This window comes from Cibotium barometz, chromosome 31 (assembly GCF_041138505.1).
Source record: "Cibotium barometz isolate CiBa-2024 chromosome 31, ASM4113850v1, whole genome shotgun sequence".
Taxonomy (NCBI): domain Eukaryota; kingdom Viridiplantae; phylum Streptophyta; class Polypodiopsida; order Cyatheales; family Cibotiaceae; genus Cibotium; species Cibotium barometz.
This window is the reverse complement of record NC_141076.1, coordinates 16,202,017-16,222,442: the sequence shown is the minus strand read 5'-3', so window position 1 is coordinate 16,222,442 and position 20,426 is coordinate 16,202,017. Positions and strand designations below refer to the sequence as shown.

Genomic DNA, 20,426 nt, shown 5'->3' with positions numbered 1-20,426 from the left:
TATATGTGTATTACAATATTCTCAGGCACACAAGAAAACATATGCACACACACTCGCATGCATGTGCACATACACAAATATGCACACTTACTTAACCTCACACAAACACATACATGTATATAAACTTACATATATATACACGCATATTTATGCACACACACTCGCATGCATGTGCACATACACAAATATGCATACTTACACGCACACACTTACTTAACCTCACACATACACATACATGTATATAAACTTACATATACATACATGCATACACACACTGAAATACACAAATACACGTGTTATGTATATGTATGTGTGTATACATATACATATACATATACATATATATATATGTATTTGTATATATATATATATAGACATATATATATATATATGTATATATGTATGTGTGTGTATGTATATGTCTGTATATATATATATATATATATATAAACACCGGTTAACAGTCGACCTGCCGAAGTTGGGTCTTGCCCATTCGTTTCCCTTCATGCGGGCCACGCAGCATCTAATTAAGGTGTGCAGGTGATAGTTATGTGGTCATTGTCCGCCAACTACGGCTTTATATTCAAGAGTACAGGCGGAGTTACTTTGGAACGGGAATTTTTCCAACCCTGTAAGAGTGAGGTGCATTGGAAACTTGAAAGGCGTCGTCTAGAGCCTATAGCCTTTGTTGTGAGTTCCGTAGCAAGGTAGGGGTGTGCTGGCGAATAAATGCATACTCTGTCGCTTGCGAATTGGTGATAGGTTTTTGAAGGCTATTCTCTCCTTTATTGCCACTTGGCGGCTCGTTCTCTCTGTGCATGTAGGGCATCTGTGGTCATGGTAAGCTCCGCATCCGACGACTACCTTTTTTATCTGCGCATACCGTTCTATGTCTGGCACTGTCTGCCCGCGTTTTTTGTTGTATTCTTTTTGGCACTAGGGGTGAAAGTGAGGGAGGGGGAAGGGGGTGTCGATCACCATCGCCGCTGCACTCGTCTTGGCGGGCTTTGATCAGAAGCTTGAACGAATAGGTGCGGGTTTTTGCTTTATTTTCTTGCTTTGAGGCTTATATGCTGCTGCCACGTGATATTAGAGTTTACAAATACGACACACCCTCAGACTAGTTATTCAGATGATCTTAGGGTTTCGGCTTCCATGGAAGGATGCAAGGTCAAGGTGACTGTGGTGCTACTGGGTCGTTTCGAACAGGTCAGTTTCAAATCCCCTGCACCGCGTTTGGCATTGCTGGCTGAAGTCGAGGAGTCGTATGGCACTGGGCGATTATGTGACGCTGAAGGTGATTGGGTGCTTGCGGATGACCTGTCTGCGGGCCAATATACATACACGCCGGTGAAGCAAGGTATGACTCTCTGCTGCTTCTTGAGGCTGCCTTTTTTTCTAATGTGAGACAACATAATTATATTTTTCCCTTGCTTACAGAAGGATATTATCTGCGTTTGCCTTGTGTTGAATCTTTTGTCTTCCAATTGATTCCCAAGGATATTGTCTTCTTTCTTTATATTCAGAGAAATCTTCTGTTGGTTATGCTAAAAGATCTGTGTGCATTCATGGTCGAGAAGAGCCCCATTGATCGTCTTTAGTTAGCTTTTCCCACATGTAAAATCTTTCTCACATATAGAAATGCACTAACAGATTTCTTGGCAAAAAGTCCCAGGCCTTCTAGATAGTTGGTCACAATTGCGAATGGAATTATTGATGGGTAGGCGCCTTCTAGATAGTTGGTCACAATGCGAATGGAATTATTGATGGGTAGGCGTCTTAAGAGTGCATATACAGCAGCAAAACGCTGCTCATCATAGTCGTTAAGCACTTCTTTTAACATGGTGCTCAAAATGCCCTTGGTGGGCCCGCAGTAACGGTAGCAAAATGCTAAAACGTTGTTGTTTCAGCCTCTGCTCAGCTCTAGCATGTTGGCCCTGATGATGCTCCTTGATTGCCCTAAATCCGCCCCCAAGTTTACCATGCTTGCCTTCTTTTCACCCTAGCTATGTTGAAATGATGCTACAAAGGACAAAGTTCTTGGCACCCTACTAGTGCACACCCCGCCTAATGCTTGCTTGCAAACATTGAAATACAGTTGTATTCCCTCTCAGTGAGTCATTCAAATTTCAGAATCAGATCAGAACTACACTTCATACTATCTGTATTCTCTCTTTTTCACACTTGTGAGAGTCAGATTTGCAATAGCAGAGCTAGGTGTGGCACAATAGGTAGTAGCCACATGCATCACACTAGGTATTAATGCAAGCCATCCAGGCCTGTAGCAGACCTACGCAGGTTTTTTGCAGCTTGGGTGGTCGTCCAAGCAGTGCTGCAGCAGCAAACGCTGCCTCATGCAGCCCTTGAAGCCTCGGAATATGTGTCGATCACAAGACAGACTTGTGCACAGGTAGTAGCAGTCTTCTTTTTGCATGAGGGATCTTCATCATTGGGCATTCATCTTCCAGCAGCAGCACTGAGTTGTAGTTCTGCTCCTGGCCTGCCCCTATGCCACCAGCCTGCTCAACGCGGCACCCTGCTTCACCATTGTCAGCTGCACACCTGCGTTTACAGTCTTGTGTTTTGCAGGCCTTGCTCAGCACACTGCTCTTTTGCAGCCCTGCATTCGCAGCCTTCTACACTGACACCTCACGGAGTGCCACTGCAGTCCCCGATGCGAGCCTTCGTCATTGACCGTGCTCTTTGTCTTTGCTTCTTCGCCGGTCTACTTCCTCAGGGTCACTTCATTGGTGCCTCACACAGAGGTCCTCTTGTACTGGATTACATTCACCATTATACATATATTCATTCATCCATTTCATGCTGTGTTGATTTTCTCTGATCTCTCACACATCAGGTTCTTACATCCTTTTGCCTTCACATGGTATCACAGCTATCGTGAGCAAAGGGAACAAAGACCTTGAGAGCACACAACATGGATCGACTACCTGCAATTCTGGAGGACCATCCTTTGTTACCAGAAGCTGATTCTTGTTACTCGGATCGAGACCACACGGAGGACGGGACTTCTTAGGCCCCATCTACAAACCACTCGCGACTAGGCTCATGCCAGAGATGGGAGCCCCAGTAGCATTGCAGCCTGGCTCATTTGGTGAGCTAGATGCAGCGAGGCCATTGAGGGTACCCACACTCTGTCTCCTGAGTCCATCAGGAGCATTTGGCTCGACATTATTCATACCCTTCGTGGTCAATGGGGAAAGTTACGCGGAGGTTTAGACTGCATGCGGAAGCGGCGGGAAAACTTTCTTGTTCGGGGGGTTCACCTAAAAATATGTAAGTATACCACATGAGTTAAAAGAAGGGGTTTTAAAATTCAAAATTGTAAGGTAAGGTAAATTAACAGAAATACATTTATAGAAGTTTTTTTTTTAATATATTTTGAAAAAAAATCCCTAAGTCTATAAAGAAAAAGGGGTCATTTTATTCATGAAAAATTCATAGGTAAGGGGTTTTTTAATACCCCTTGAACGTACGTTATACATAGGGTTTCTTAGTAGGGCACTCCCCGAGCTTTCTTGAGATTCTGTAGGCTTGGCCCTTTCCTCACAGATCGAGGCGGCAACCCCATTTGGCATTACAGACCACCTGTGTAGTTGTTCCCCCCTCCCCCTGTATGAGATAGCCTTCTCCTCATAGAGTAGCCAGTCGGAGGAGAAGTGTCTCTTCCTTTATGATCATTTGATTCCCGCCCCATATATGAGGCGAGTTTGTATCTAGCCCATTGTGGTTGTTTTTTCATTAACTAATAGAAGGATCTTTTTCCCGGAAAAAAAAATACTGTTTGGTGGGAGGCTCCTAAAAATGACTGATGAATTGTCTGTAACATTGCTAAGGTTGCATATCCTCTAGTCAGGCAGTCTTGTGATGCTTGTCTCATCGAGAAAGGGCTATTCGTGCTAGTGAAAGTAACTCCCAGGTAAACATAGGAACTGGCTGTCTCTGCTCTTGTACCCCTGTATAAAATCACACTATCGTTTCTCACTTTCAGTGAGGTATGGAACACCATGACCTCGGTCTTACTGAGAGTCCCCTCTGCTCACAAAAATCCTCTTAAGTATCCATGTGTCACTGTACCCCTGGCCCCGTCCTATGAGTCTGAAATAAGGACAATGTAATCAGCATACAAAAGGATGGCTATAAGAACGAGTGATGCACCTCTTCCACCTGCTTGATCAATGAAGAATGAAATCTTGTCAATGTAGAGGCCAAATAGGGGGGCATCCCTTCTTGGCTTCAATGGTGCTGGCTACCTCCTTTGAGAAGCCTCCCGGGCATCTGACTCTCCCCATCACCTGCTCATATAACACAAATCATGTACCCCTAACACCTGAAGTCTTTGTAGAAGCCTCTCATATAACGGAATAATCCCCCAACTCATGTATCCCTAACACCTGAAGTCTTTGTAGCAGCCTCTCCTGTGGTACTGTATTGAATGCTTTCCGGAAGTCCACAAAGCAGCAATAAAGGCATCGTCCATCAGCTTTGGCCTGCTCAATAATGCCCCATTTACTGCGACCTTCTAACAACAAAACCACCCACATGATGGATGCAGGTACGTCTTTTACTGATGCTTCATCTTGCTTCATGACTGACAAATAAAAAAAACTTGTTACCATTGCTTCATATTGCTATTTCGCATTGCAGGTGGTGTCGACAAGAGCAGTGATTGGGCTCGTGTTGTCCTGAGGCCATTTGCTTACAGTGTTGTGGAACCTGAAAACCTTAAGGAGGCTTTGGTCGACGAACCCTTACCTCTCAAGATTCCAATCCCCCCAGTATTATACCAGGGATTGGAGCCTGATATTGCTGAACGTTTTATTTCTACTGATGAATACCCAGCAGACTTTATCTCATGTCACATCAATTCATTTTCCAACAAAGCCTGCAAGGCAGTTCTGAAAATTGCAGAGTGGTTGGTGGGACACAGTCTTCTGCAATTTATGGCACTCGCTCTTGATGTCAACTGAGACATCCATGATTTCATATAATCGGAATCTAACTGATCCCTCAGGATTATCAGTAAAAGGTACCAGTCCTGAATTAATGCTGTGGTGTTTTGAGAAGGCTGATAGCAAAATTTGAGGAGAAAAGGCAGAATCTACATGAAGCTTATATTGACTTGATAAGTAGATTGAATATGCTTCCTGCTCAGTATTATGGGCCTGTGCAATGGATAGGTTTGGCAGGTGGTGAAATGTGTGTGGTTGATCAAGAAAGGCTATCCTCCAGACAACCTTAGTGAAATTCTTAGCATGAAGTTTGCTAGGCACAGGTACAAGTGCATTCAAATCTCTGTGAATTTATTATGGGTTACTTTGACACTGACATAAGTGTTTAAGTTGCTCACTTTTATGCCTTTACCATTTTCTGCCCTGACGCTTAGATATGGATATGAAGAAATATTGACAAGGGAAATATATATCATCAGTACTGATGTGATCAAGATTATAAAATCGTGGTCTCAGTGTCGTGCACAGTGTGTATCTACCGTGTGCTACACGCACGCACGACTAGTTTCGAGGCTTGGGGAAGCTTGGAGCTAGGCAGGCTGATTGACGAGCTGAGTTAGGAATAGACTAACGAGCGGGCACCCAAGTATGGACGGGCGGGCGCAAAAGTGTGGACGCCCGATGACCGGCCGAGAGCCTATAAAAGGGTGGCCAAGGTTAGTTATTGGGATATCGAGAGTCTCGCGAGTTTGTGAGAGCTCTATGGTCTTGGAGCCTAGATCTAGTGCAGACGTGCACCTGCTTTACGCAGGCGAGGCCGACAGCAATCTTGAGGCCCGCGAGGGTAGCTTCGTGGGTGGCGGTATGGGACATCGCGAGGAGGAGATTGGTCGGTACGTCATCCTAGTTAGCTCAGCTCGTGGCTCGGTGGGGACAGGCAAGATTGTGGGCTTACCCACGGCTGTCATGGTTGGGAGGTGAGTCGGGCCTACACCCCTGAAACCGGCCTCTGGTAGAAACCAAAGTGCGGTAGACTAGCAGTCACCCTTCCACTTGTAGTCGAGATATAAAACAAATGTGATTGGAGCTAGAGTGCCCCAAATCTGAAATAAAACCGACACCTGTTGGCCCCAAAGCTTGGCGTCCCTTGCGTTATTTCTTTATTCAATTTCAAAAATATGTAAGATTGAGTACAACAAAACCAGCCAAGAGAATACACCTGTATGTCCAATCTGGCAGCCCACAATACCTCATAGCACAGAGGATTCACACACACAGATCTGTGTCTCAAAGCAACACACTGTGCTTACCTCTGATCAGCCAAGACCATTTAGGAGGACAGCCTTGAGCATACATCTGGCATATCTCATGCACATGATTCCACAACTCAGCACAAACATACATTCACTGTTCAATCTCTGTTTCCACCCTTTTCAATCTGCCATACCCCTCCTCTCACAAGGGGCCAGATAGCACAAATTTGTAGCAGACATAAGCCAATGGAAAGAAAGATAGATGAACAAATTCAGAGCTTACCAAGTCAGCACGTGGTTCTGCACCTGTGAAACAGTTCGTACCAGTCTGCACTTGACAACGACTGTTTGTACTGTTTTCCTTGCAACCACTTGACTATCGCACCAACCAAGCTCTGGAAAAGCTCTATTTGCAATTGTAGGTGCTGTACCTGCTTGTACAGACCAGTAATTCAGTACTGTTCCTGTCTGTACAGCCTGTACCAGCAGTACACGTGGCAGCTGTACCTGCCTGCGTTGCCTGAAATTGATCTCTGTACCCGATTGTACCAGCTACTGTCAGCGCAGCTAGCTTGTACTTGTTCTGTCCAGCGCCGCCAGCACCTGCCCTGTCCGTACAGTTGTCCGTACAACTGTACCAGTAGTAGAACCTGCAGCGAGCAGCAGTTTTGTACCCGTCTTCAGCTACTGTCAGTGCAGCTTGTACCAGTAGAGCAGCAGCAGTTCTGTACGAGCAAATTTCACGTGGATTGTACGCCCTGCACACGTGGAATGTACAGCCTGCTTTGCACAGAAATCAGCAGCAAAAACCAGTCGACTTGCTTCTCCTCTTCTCCACGCTTCAAACTTGCACGTATGTTACACGCCTCCCAAAAAGCTAGAGAGAGAGAGAGATGAGAGAGGCATGCAACTCCAAAAGTGGAGTGGCCTCTCCCCAAAAATGTCCTAGGGCCCCAACTTTAATAAACATTAAAGTTTCCTAGGGGCCACTAAGGCCTAGGGGCAACCATCAATAAAACATTAAAAACATTAATGTCTTGGTTCCCCGCATCCTTTACATAAATCAAGTACGCAGAAAGATGCTTTTTCATTACTGATGAAATTGCCGAAGCTGATACAATAGGAACAGATTCCCCTTTAAGTTTTACATCCAAAACATGTTCTTTCCCTCTATGAGTCAGAGTGATTTTCCTATTGTATGTGTCCACCACCGCATGTACTCTGTGGCACCATGGCATACCCAACAAAACATCACAGCCATCTAGAGGCATGATGAAAAACTCTTCGCTGTCCACATAACCTTGCAAATGAAGCCTGAGCTTCCCAATGATAAGAGTAACGGGTTCTGCATACCCTGGACAAGCCATGTTAGCCTCATATAACGGCCCCATCTCCTTTGCACGAATCCCCAATCGGCCAGCCAAATCTGGTGAAATGAAGTTGGCTCTAGCACCTGTGTCAAAGAATATCAAGGGATTCTGATCTCTCACTTTGCCCCATGCCCTGCACAACTTTGTCTCTTCACCACCTGGCTGTTCCCCCACAAGATCACGAACAACTAACCTTGCAGAAGGTTTTGGTTTCTTTGACTTAGGCTCTCCTTTATTGTCAGAGTCTTTTTGGGACTTTCTCTTGGGACAATTAAATGACATATGTCTCTCTTCACAGTACAATAAAAACATTTCCTAGCATCTCTCAAAGCCTGTCTTTCCTCAGAAGTTCTCTTGGGCATTAGCAACTTCTTATACCGCGTCTCTGAAGACCCTTTAGCATCACGCGAAGCATGCCCAGATTTCATCTGTGACATGTTCGTTACTCGAGTCTTGATACAATAATCTTGCACCTCTTTGGGCAGTCCACAACAATACTTCTCTACCTGCTTAGACAAAGGCACTGCACGGTAAGAAGTCACTGGGAGTAAAGCTTCCCAAAACTTCTTGTTATAATCTTTCAAATTTTCACATTTTGAAGCATCCAACTTGTGCCATGCAGTCATAACGTCCACCTCAAATGTAGATGTGAGCCATACAGAAGAGAACACTTGTTTAAATTGTACCCAAGTAGTGGGTGCTATGCCTTGCAAAAGAAGAGTAGACCACCACTGCAAAGCATTGCGTTTGAGAAAAGTGGCAGCTTTCCTCACCTTAGAGGACTCTGTGTAATTCCCACCAGAAAAAGCAGCATCAAACTGCTGTAAAAAGGTAAGTGCTTTTAATTTATCTTTGGCTCCACTGAATGTATCAAATTTCACAGCAGCTCCCCCTTCCTTATAATCCTTCGCCTTCCCCATAGGCATTAGATTATCATATGGAAGTGGCTTCGCAAGATTGCTACCCCCAACATTCATGCCCATCATAGGGTCAACATTACCCATTCCCACACCTGGCATGCCATACATTTCAGCCATGTTTCCAAACATACCATTATGCATACCTGGTTGCATATCACTATACATATTTGCTTGCATTCCAGGTTGCATGCTCCCAAACATATTTCCTTGTATTCCGGACTGCATACCACCATACATAGTCCCGTGCATTCCAGGCTGAAAATTAGCTCCAAAAGACCCTGGCATACCCATGCCTCCCTGAGGATAACCCTCAGTCATGGATTGGAACACCGAGCCACCACCAAAATAACCTGGTTGCATAGTCTGCTGAGGAATAGATGGCTGCCAAAGAAGGAACTCTGAGAGTTAGCACCATAAGCATGCTGCATGTTCGGAAACTGTCGAAAAGATGGATCCTGTGGGAAGGCACCACTATGACCCTGAGGAAGGTTCTTAGAATGCACCTTCTTCTTCTTCTTTTCAGGCTCAGTGCGGGATCTCATAAATTCAGCAAACTTCTCACTTTGTGTGAGCTGCATAAACACATCCATAACACTAGCCAAATGATCTTTAAACCGAGCATCATCATCCTCTTTACCAAGTACATCTTCTGGCTGTGTTACATCCTCAATGCTCATCATCTGCAGCCTGTTCTCTTGCAAAAATATCCTCAGATGCATTTCTCTCAGGAGAGGTCTCTTGCTCTTCCTCTTCATGATAAAAGTACTCATCTTCTGTATCAGACATGCTGAATTTTTCAGTGATGACTTTCCTCGAGACAACCACGAGCTCACCCCCTTAAGAAAGTTGATGATAGGTCCCGATAACGGAACCTTGAAACCGGCCTCTGGTAGAAACCAAAGTGCGGTAGACTAGCAGTCACCCTTCCACTTGTAGTCGAGATATAAAACAAATGTGATTGGAGCTAGAGTGCCCCAAATCTGAAATAAAACCCAAAGCTTGGCGCCCCTTGCGGTATTTCTTTATTCAATTTCAAAAATATGTAAGGCTGAGTACAACAAAACCAGCCAAGAGAATACACCTGTATGTCCAATCTGGCAGTCCACAATACCTCATAGCACAGAGGATTCACACACAGATTTGTGTCTCAAAGCAACACTCTGTGCTTACCTCTGATCAGCCACCAAGACCATTCAGCAGGACAACCTTGAGCATACATCTGGCGCCAAAGGCAAAAGGGTGCCAAGACAAACGTAGGACCCAAGCCAAAGGCAGCTAACCAGTTGTCTTTGACAGGTACGTCAATTACTGTACTTTCTTGCCCTAGTACTTGTTCTGATTGTCTGTTTAATTCTGAAGTATTTGGATTGCATGATCTTCTCCGAGTTTATGGAGAAGTCAATGGCCATAAGATTCACATTCTTCTAGACCCTGGTAGCTCACACAACTTTGTTAACTACAAACTTGTGCATAAATTGAGTCTTGACACGACACCCAGCGATCATACCTAGGAGGTACGCCTACCTGCGGGAAGGCAAGTATGGGATCGAAAGGTGGAGATGCTTCCAATCCAGATTGAGGACTACAAAGATACTCTGGAATGCTATGTAATGCATCTAGAAAATGTAGACTTGTTATAATTAGGGATTGAGTGGTTTAAGACTCTTCAAGTCCAGATAGATTAGTCTAGTCATATTTTTTCTTTTCAACATAGAGACACCTAGTATAGTATTTTAGGTGATTGTATTCATCCCTCTCAGGGACCTCTTGTAAATACAATTGATTTTGGAAATATAATGGATTCTTCTTTGTATACCGTTTTCCATTGTATATTGATTCCACTTTCTTCCTTTCTATAATTTGAGAGGAAGGAAAGCTCGTTGGGCAGAGTTAATGCAAGATTTTGATTTTGAGATCCGTTATCAGAAAGGGTCCATGAATAGTGTTGCAAATGCGCTTAGTCGAATTCGAGAGGTGAATACTTTGTCGTTCACCGAGATTTCTACTGACTTATTTCAGTCATTGAGAGGGCTTTGCGGGACTGATAGTTATTTTGGTCCATTTTGGCAGAAGATCCAGGACGGGAGCTCATTGATTGACCAAGACTCGATGACTGAGTAGTCTACCATTCAGGCTGCAGGAGGCCAGTGGGGGTGGATGATTCGGAATGGTTTACTGTTTCGTAATGACAAAATTTGTGTACCACAGATCCCAGACATTAGGTCCAAGGTTCTTAAGGAGTGTCACGACGTCCCTTCTGTGACACCCTGGGGTACACAGGACGTTATCATTAGTGAAACACACTTTTTATTGGCCAAAGATGAAAGGGTATGTAGAAGATTATGTTCTCAAGTGTCAGATTTGTCAGGCAAATAAAGCTGAACGCTTTAGACAGGCTGGGTTGTTGCATCCTTTGCAAATCCCAGGTAATAAATGGAAAAGTATTTCCATGGATTTTATTACTGGATTGCCAATAACACATCAAGGCCACGATTCTATTTGGGTTGTGGTAGATCGCTTGACAAAAATGGCTAGATTTTTACCGACCCAGAAGACTATTACAGCTACGCAATTAGCACGACAGTTTATCGAGCAATTGTTTAGACTGTACGAGTTACCGTAGAACATAGTTAGTGATAGGGACTCTTAAGTTTACGAGTGATTTTTGGAAACTTGTTTTTGAGAAGTTGGAAACAACTTTGAATTTGAGTTCCTCTGATCATCCTCAATCTGATGGCCAGACTGAAAGAGTGAATCAGATTTTGGAGGATATGCATCCAAAAGATAGAGTTCATGGGAGGATTATCTTCTTATGTTAGAATTTGCATATAACAGTACTAAGCATACGAGTACAGAGTTTAGTCCTTTCATGCTTATGTATATCTTCCTATGTTAGAATTTGCATATAACAGTACTAAGCATACGAGTACAGGGTTTAGTCCTTTCATGTTTATGTATGGTTTTCAACCTAGATCACCTGTTGCAGTAGGATTCTTAGGACTTCAGCATGAAGCAGCACGTAATTTTTTACAAGATATGTAGGAAATGTTACAAGTTGCGAAGGAATCTATTAGAAGTGCTCAAGACCGAGACAGGTTTTATTCTAATAGACATCGTTCACCCAGAGAGTTCTTTGAAGGAACGATGGTGTATTTGCGAGTTCTGAAAGATTCCGAGACTTTACGGACAGGTCGATCTCCGAAATTATCCCCTAGATGCTGTGGACCATTTCGTGTTACACGACGGATTGGTTTAGTTGCATATGAATTAGATTTGCCTTCTCATGTGAAAGTTCATCCTGTATTTCATGTTAGTAGACTTAAGGAGGTACTGGGTGGAGCAGATTAGTTAGTTACTCCTCAAGAAATTATAGATGTCGAGGACATGACATTTGTTCCGCACGAACCTGAAAAGATTCTTGGATTTCGTGAACGAAGATTGCATAATACGCTTATCACGGAATACAAGATCAAGTGGAAGGATCGTATTGAGGAGGACGCTACATGGGAGACATTGACTACTCTTCAGAGAGATTATCCTGGCTTTTTAGTGAGCTCAGGAGTGAGCTCTTAGAGGAAGGGGAGTATGTCATGTGCACAGTGTGTATCTACCGTGTGCTACACGCACGCAAGACTAGTTTTGAGGCTTGGGGAAGCTTGGAGCTAGGCAGGCTGATTGACGAGCTGAGTTAGGAATAGACTAACGGGCGGGCACCCAAGTATGGACGGGCGAGCGCCCAAGTGTGGACGCCCGATGGATTGGCCAAGAGCCTATAAAAGGGTGGCCAAGGTTAGTTATTGGGATATAGAGAGTCTCGCGAGTTTGTGAGAGCTCTATGGTCTTGGAGTCTGGATCTAGTGCAGACGTGCACCTGCTTTACGACGCAGCCGAGGCCGCAGCAATCTCGAGGCCCGCGAGGACAGCTTCGTGGCGGTATGGGACGTCGCGAGGAGGAGATTGGTCGGTACTTCATCCTAGTTAGCTCAGCTCGTGGCTCGGTGGGGACAGCCAAGACTGTGGGCTTGCCCACGGCGGCTGTCATGGTTGGGAGGTGAGTCAGGCCTGCACCCCCTTGTTTGTTTGTTTGTTTTGTTTGCAGGATTCGAGTCTCGAACCAAGGACGATCACGAAGATATCCGTGAGGATTTGACACTCAGCATGTGTTGCAGGGATTCACGACTCTGAATTATGTAACAAAAGATTACAATATTGGGACACTTCAGCTGATTAATGGAACTTGTGAATACAATGCTAGACATGATAAATATAAAGCCAAGATGAGGCCTGTGGGATATGAGGAGGAGATTGTCAGTGATGAGCATAGAATAAGGCAAGCTCTTATTGTAGTACTGTATGCATTGAAGGCATTGCATAATGCAGGTGTGGTACGCAGGGATATTAGGTGGAAGAATATTCTCAGGAAAAGTGACGGTGGATGGATGCTCACAGATCTTGAAACTGTGTGGAGTTCTGGAGAGAAGCCCAGTTGTTGGTTGCAGGCACGGGACAAGAAGACGTTGGATGATGGTGGATACTACACAGAGCAGTCCAATTTGTATCTTGTGGGCAAGCTCATGCAGAAGCTCCCTAATGTAGGACTTTCTCTCCTGTGGAGTCTGTTGAATCGTACATACAGAAGTGCAGAGGACGCTGGATTCCTTTGGGTTTTACTTGATTTTGTTCTTTTTCTTGCTCAGATTCAGCCCGTGTATCGGCCAAGTTGGAATCCTCATCAATCTTGTTCATATACACTAGTTCATTGGATGTCTCCAAGTTTTTCCGTCATATTTTCTTGTTTTTTACATCTTTAATATATTTCTTCCAAAGAGGGTGCTCAGCCTTTTTCTCAACAATTGGGGGATTTTGAGCCATGAGTCATGAGATTGCATTCACAAATGCATAATGAGAATTAGGGTTTTTCAAGATGATTATAAGCATTTGGTCGCTTACACCAATCATGTTAAGTGGTGTGATGATAGGACCACTCTCCGAATTTTCTACCACGAGATTCATTGGGTCGTCTCTGAACAAATGATCTGTGGTAGAAGGACGATTGCAGGTGGCCAAGCGGCATGTTTAACAATGCCACTTGAGTGGCTTATGTGTATCTTAGTGGACATTCGGTAAGTGTTAAACCCAAGGTTAACGTGGGCACCACAAAAAACTTCTTGTCAAGAACTTGTACACAATGGATAATGGAGAAGTTATCATCAACAAACGAGCTAAGAAGACACATCCAGCTTCTGGAAGAGCTCAGAAAAGGGCGTGAACGTTTGCAGCCAAGAAGGGGTGGCCATGGACATCAAGATATATCAATTGGTCACCCAAACCATGCAATGTCGTCCCGAAGCTAGACTTTAGATGCGTGTAACACGCCCTAATCTTGCATTTGCACTTCATGTTGTACTTAAATATGGGGATGGTAGGGCTTGTATAAAGGCCATCATCCTATGCACTTCACGAGAGATCTCTATTTACTTCTCATTAGTTCTTTTTTTAAGTGTTGGGCACCCAACTTCAGTGAGTGTGAACGCCCGTGGTGGCGAATAATAAGTGGCATATATATAAGCGACTTTAACAAATGAGAAAGGGACATTCCCTGGAGTGTTGTGATTGAGAGTGTGCTTTTGCTTGTGTTTTAGCTCTCTACTCTATGCTCTTGCCCTCTTGGTAGTGCTTGTGTGCGAGTGAGTGTGTGTGTGAGAGTCTTTCCCTCTTTCCCTCTTGGTCTTGCTCTAGTGAGAGACTGAGAGTCAACTATTGTCTTGTGCGGTGGAGCACATTCTCGCAACAACGGGGTGTCCAAAGCTCTACATACAACTCTTGTGGTGAGACAAACAACGGGAGGTGGGTCTTCTCAAGTGCTAGCTTGCATTCATGCGGTTGCCTCTTCTACGAGATGGCAAGTAAGCTACCAAGTTCCCTACGACACGTGAAAGGTGAGTACTCATTTGGCTAGCTTTGTGCTAGTGAGTGCGGTGTATTTGGACTTTTCATTGGCGCCGCTGCCGGGGAACATGGTTGCTTTCCTTGGCATTTGCGTGTACTCTTGTGGATAATGGGAGGTGGGTCTTCTCAAGTGCTAGCTTGTATTCGTGTGGTTGCCTCTTCTACGAGATGGCAGGTAAGCTACCAAGTTCCCTACGACACATGAAAGGTGAGTACTCCTCATTTGGTTAGCTTTATGCTAGTGAGTACGGTGTATTTGGGCTTTCCATTGGCGTCGCTCTGCCGGGAAACATAGTTGCTTTCCTTGGCATTTACGTATACTCGTGTATGTTGGAATCAGGGTTGCAGGAAAGCACACAAAGCTTGGATAAGAAGAAGCAAGAATGCACACAACACACAGTGTATTAGATTGTGTCAATGTACAAAGATAAGTTAGCCTTAGAATGATGGGCGTATATACAAGCCGGGGAAAAAAATCTCCTAAAGAGGGAAAAAGTGCCCCGGCGGTCTTAAGTGTGTTCACACACATCACTGTCTATATATATGGTAACAAATCTCCCCTGGGAGTGATGGTGTGAATAAGAGCTGGCACTCATGTATAGGGAAGTGCCATGCCCAAAGTAGATCAGTCCACAAAGGGGAGCAAGCCCAAAGCTTTGCGGAAAGCTTCAAACTTCTCACGAGGAAGTGCCTTTGTGAAAAGATCGGTGAGGTTGTCCTGTGTTGGCACATATGTCAAACTGATCTCTCCTGCTGAGAGTCTCTCCTTGACATAGTGATAATGCACCTCAATGTGCTTTGTGCGAGCATGAAAAACTGGGTTTCTCGCAACTTCCAATGCGCTCTGATTGTCAGTGTAGATAGAGGTGGCAGACTCTCCTGTCCAACACCCAAGTCAGCCATAAGCCGTCTGAGCCACACACTCAACCGTAGCTGTGAACGCTGCCCTGTACTCAGCTTCACAACTAGAAGTGGCCACAATAGGTTGCTTCTTGCTCAACCAAGATATGCATGAGCTACCGAGCATGAAACAAAAACCACTTGTGGACACTCTTGTGTCATAGCAACAAGCCCAATCTGAGTCCGAAAAAGCACGTAAATCTGGTGGCAACGATCCCCCCTTAGGATAAAACAACCCAAGGTGTATGGTGCCACTCAAGCAGCGAAAGATGCGTTTAAATGCCTTCTAATGCTGAGACCCTGGGCTATGCATAAACCTGCTCACTTGTGAGATTGTAAACTGAATGTCCGGCCTCGTAATGCATACATAAATGAGGCAACCAACAGCTGTCTGATAGAGTGTGACATCAAAGTGATCTCCAGCATCATGAAGACTCAACTTCAAACCTGTCTCCATTGGAGTAGCAATAGGCTTGCAGTCAAGGCCAAATCTCTGCAACAATGTCTCAATATACTTTGTCTGACACAAAGCAATACCTTCATCACACTGCTTAAATTGTATCCCCAAATAATGATGCAAATGTTCCAAATCTGACATCTCAAAAGAGGCATTCAAATCAGCCTTAAAATCAGCAATATGACTCTCATTTGGTCCTGTGAGCAGCATGTCATCGACATAGAGAGCTATGATTAGATGTACATCATCCACATGTTTAACATACAAAGTGCTTTCTGTTGGACTATTCTGAAAACCATGTGCAGTCAAATATGCATGTATCTTTTCATACCAAGCTCGTGGAGCTTGCTTTAAACCATACAAAGCCTTTTTCAACCTGCACACTTTGTTTTCCTGCCCTCTTTGAACAAAACCACGAGGCTGCGATACATACACCTCCTCATGCAAATCTCCATTCAAGAACGCAGTCTTTATGTCCAACTGATATACATTCCAACCATTAAGAGTTACCAATGCACAAATGCTAGGAATGGTAGTCATACGACAAGTGGGAGCAAAGGTCTCATCAAAATCAATGCCCTTTTCTTGAGCATAACCCTTTGCAACAAGTCTAGCCTTATAGCGATCAACACTGCCAGTTTCAACTTAAAAACCCACTTATATCCAATGACCTTTTTATTAATAGGCAAATCACACAAAGACCATGTACCATTCTTCATTATAGCATCATATTCACTTTTTATTGCAGCCAACCAATTTTCTGATTTTTGTGCCTCATCAAATGAAAGAGGTTCTTCCTCTTCACACATACTAGACACAGCCGAAGTATAACAATATGATGCATAAGAGGCATGCTGAAAACCTGAACGAGTACGACTAGAAATAGGTGCATCAATTTTACTATCACGCAAGGTTTGCACCAGCCATTTAGGCATACCTCTAGCCTGCTCATTTTCAGTCCTATCCTCATAAATTACATCCTGTAAATCTGCATCAGAAATAGGCTGATCTATGATGTCGTTTGAAATCTGCATAGGCTGAATATTTGCTTCATTAGGACTTACATTTGAATTCCCACCTATAAACAGAGGCAACAACATATTTGAATTCCCACCTATAAACAGAGGCAACAACATATCAAATACATCCCGTGAGCTCACACCTGTCTCCTTTGTTATGACCCTTGCTCTAAAATGCATTTGTTGACAGCCTTATCATCCAATTTTCTACGTTGTTGCACATGCACTAAAGCATAGGCCAAGCAACCAAAGATACGCAAGTGACCAATAGAAGGCTTCTTGCCATGCCAAGCTTCGTATGGAGTAACAGACTGCAAGGCCTAAGTGGGACACCTATTGAGTACATATGCAGCACACATGACAGCCTCAAGCCAAAACGCATGTGGCAAAGCTTGGCTCTTGACCATACATCGTGCCATCTCCATAAGTGACATGTTTTTCCTCTCAGTAACACCATTTTGCTGAGGGGTATACGGCACTGTACATTGGTGTTTTATCCCACAACTAGCGAGAAATGCATCAAACTCTTTAGATATGTACTCCCCCCCTCGATTAGAACGGAGAGTGCCCACAGTACAATTGGATATATTTTCAACCATAAGCAAAAACTGTTTGAAGCACAAAAACACTTTGGACTTTGCCTTCAGTGGATATACCCATGCATGCCTTGAGTAATCATCAATGAAAGTCACGAAGTACAAGTGTTTACCAAATGACGGAGTTTGCATAGGCTCACATACATCACTATGTACAAGTTGCAATTTGCGAGTGGTCCGCACAGAACCATCCTTTGGAAACGCAGAACGCTACATTTTGCCCAAAATACAGCCTTCACAAACATGTTTTAATGGTGCCTCAAGAGGGGGCAATGAAGCAACCATATCAAATATCTGCAAACGCAGCAAACTAGCAAAGTTCAGATGACCAAAACCACTACAAGACATTGCTGCCATACACGCGTTCAATACACGCGATAAGTTACGGACGTGTGTATAGTTGCGCATGTATATGAGTAGTATCGGGCGCGTGTATATTGGCATTTAAATTCGCGTGTATACTGGTTTCAGAAACGCGTCTATCAGAGCGTGTATTGGCATCTAAATTCGCGTGTATACTGGTTTCAGAAACGCGTGTATCAGCGCATGTATATACACGCAATTATACACGCATTATTACACGCGAGAACTTTATTAAGAAAAACTCCATTCCTTTACAAAATTAAAAATCATTTTCTTTAGACCATCTCATAGTACATTACAGTATATATCATTACACAATCCCACTACATGCATTTACAACAATGAAATATATTCAAAAATAAATCATGAGATGATAATTAAAAGACAACATATACAATAGAAATGTCATCAATTTAGACGATACAGTTATGGATTGGTTAGGGTTCGATCTCATCTTCAATAAGATCCATCCTTGCCAAACGATCAACATCAATATCCATTTGATCAATTTGTAAGGCTACGATTAAATTTATTTCACTATCGATATTCTTTCCAATGGTATCGATGCTCTGATCATCCTCATCAACATCACCATCATCCTCAATGATAGGGTCATTCTCATGATCATGAGAAATGGCACGCTCATCCTCATTATCATGATCATCTCTTATTTCTTGATCATCGATCACAACATCTTCATTGGCATGTTCGACATCATCTTCATTGCGGCTTGTTACATCCTCCATATGCTCCATATCAGTGAATGTATTATACATCACTTTGGAACGTGGTGCAATAGAGATGACGTACCACCATTTAATGTCATGCACCATTGGCAGATAGATAACCTACTCAAATACACATATTGTAGTAATTAAATAGCATATCAAAAGTCAAGGGGTACGCGAGCTTAGATATATATGTACATGAAACACATTAGTAAAAAATGCATACCTGCTCACATTGTTGTGGCAATACAAGCCTATCTTTCTTTGTTTGCCAAAACTTTGTAGAGTCAATAGTTACATAGCCACTTGCATGGCGTTTTATCGTTGCATTAGGCCCTTTTTTCACCACGTTCATTTGCTATTTGACATCCAAAACATACACAAAGAAGCGACGAAAGTCAAGCCTAAATATGTCTTGGATTGTGCCACAATAATCATCCATTTTTCCATTAGCTCCCTCAAAGCTACTAATGACACCGCAATCTTGTGTATTCCTCTTTCATCAATTCTTTGTGTTCGAAAATGCTTGCCTTCACACCATATAGCATTGAACATAGTGCACTGGACCAAAATAGAAGCAATATTTGTGTAAGCAATGTGAATATAAATATTAAAAGCAAATCACTTACAACTAATGCAAAACATTAGTTCTATGTACCTTTAACATGCATCCTCGTGCATACTCCCATTCTTTCGCCTTGATATGCAGCCCCTCGTCGCTCTCTGCTCTCTCCATTTCCTCATGCAACCAATCAACATGGATATCATTCGGAAGTGTTGCTAGATGCTTAGGTTACGCCTTACGAGAGCCATGTTGCCTCCGAAAGAGAGCTCTTTCTGCTTGCCTTTTTGTCTTTGCATTCTCATATCTCGTAACCCATCTTCTCATCACATCACTATTAAGAATGCAAGTGAAATTGAGATCATCAATCAATGTTCTGTCAATTACTTTACTCTGTCCTTTTCCTTGAGGCACAATAGAGGTCATCCTCAAGTCCTCTTCATTGCTCCATAGTCGTTGGCAAAGAGCTGTTCACCTGACCAAGAAATTCTGGAATATATACGAGAGACTCTTGTATCAACCACCAATCCTCGGCCATGCTTCCTTTGGGCCTTGCACTTTGCCTCACAAAGTCTTTTAAGGTCTTCATGAAGCGCTCTAGGAAGAACATCCAACGTGCATGCACAGTGCCACATAAAGCAATTTTGTCCACTAAATGCACAATGAGATGTAGTTGACTTGTGAGAATGGTTCGCGGAAAAGTCTCCTCTACCAAACAAACCACCTCCACTGCCATAACACGCGCATCATCCAACGTGGCTGGATCAATTACCTTGGAACTAACATATCTGAAAAATAAATGAATAGTACGTTATACCTCATGCACGTTCATTTTGCAAGGTATAATGAAGGGTGATCTGACATGGGTTTTACATACCTCACAAGCTCGCTCATCTTATAAATACATTTTTTTCAAACTCTTATTTGCACAATGGTCGATGCTAGTAGGTAGTATGAACTGCGCACATAAGAGCACATATATGTATGGTTTATGGCATTACAAAATTTAATTTCAACGTACAAGACTTGGAAAACACTTACTTGGAGCATCTTGTGCCAATCGTGGGACTTCAACCCATATAGTTGCTCAACGCCTCTTTTCTTAGTGGTTGTAAAGGCTCCCTTCAATGATCTCATGCATCCGGTGGGAGTACGCAAAGTGGTGATGGCATGCTTTACCTGCTTCTCCTCTTTCTTTGATATAATCCATGGTGCAGGCGGAAGACGAACGTGCCCACCCTCCTCTCGTGGCCAAGCTTGTCTAGGATCAAGAAGATGGTTGATCTTAAGATGGGTCCAATATGGTAGCCGAAAAAAAATGGAGTACCTACACAAGGGA

The 20,426-nt window shown here is 43.5% G+C and overlaps 1 protein-coding gene across 1 annotated transcript in view; it reads left to right on the top strand.

The window, feature by feature from the left end:
- Positions 1-864: 864 nt before the first annotated feature.
- The window catches only part of LOC147620544 (uncharacterized), a 33,792-nt gene continuing 14,230 nt past the window's right edge, over positions 865-20,426 (top strand). Inside the window, 5 exon segments of the mRNA XM_086824769.1 lie at positions 865-1,031; positions 1,133-1,360; positions 4,666-4,890; positions 4,893-4,919; positions 4,922-5,047. Coding sequence (XP_086680895.1) covers positions 1,156-1,360; positions 4,666-4,890; positions 4,893-4,919; positions 4,922-5,047 — 583 coding nt within the window. The 5' untranslated portion in view covers positions 865-1,031; positions 1,133-1,155.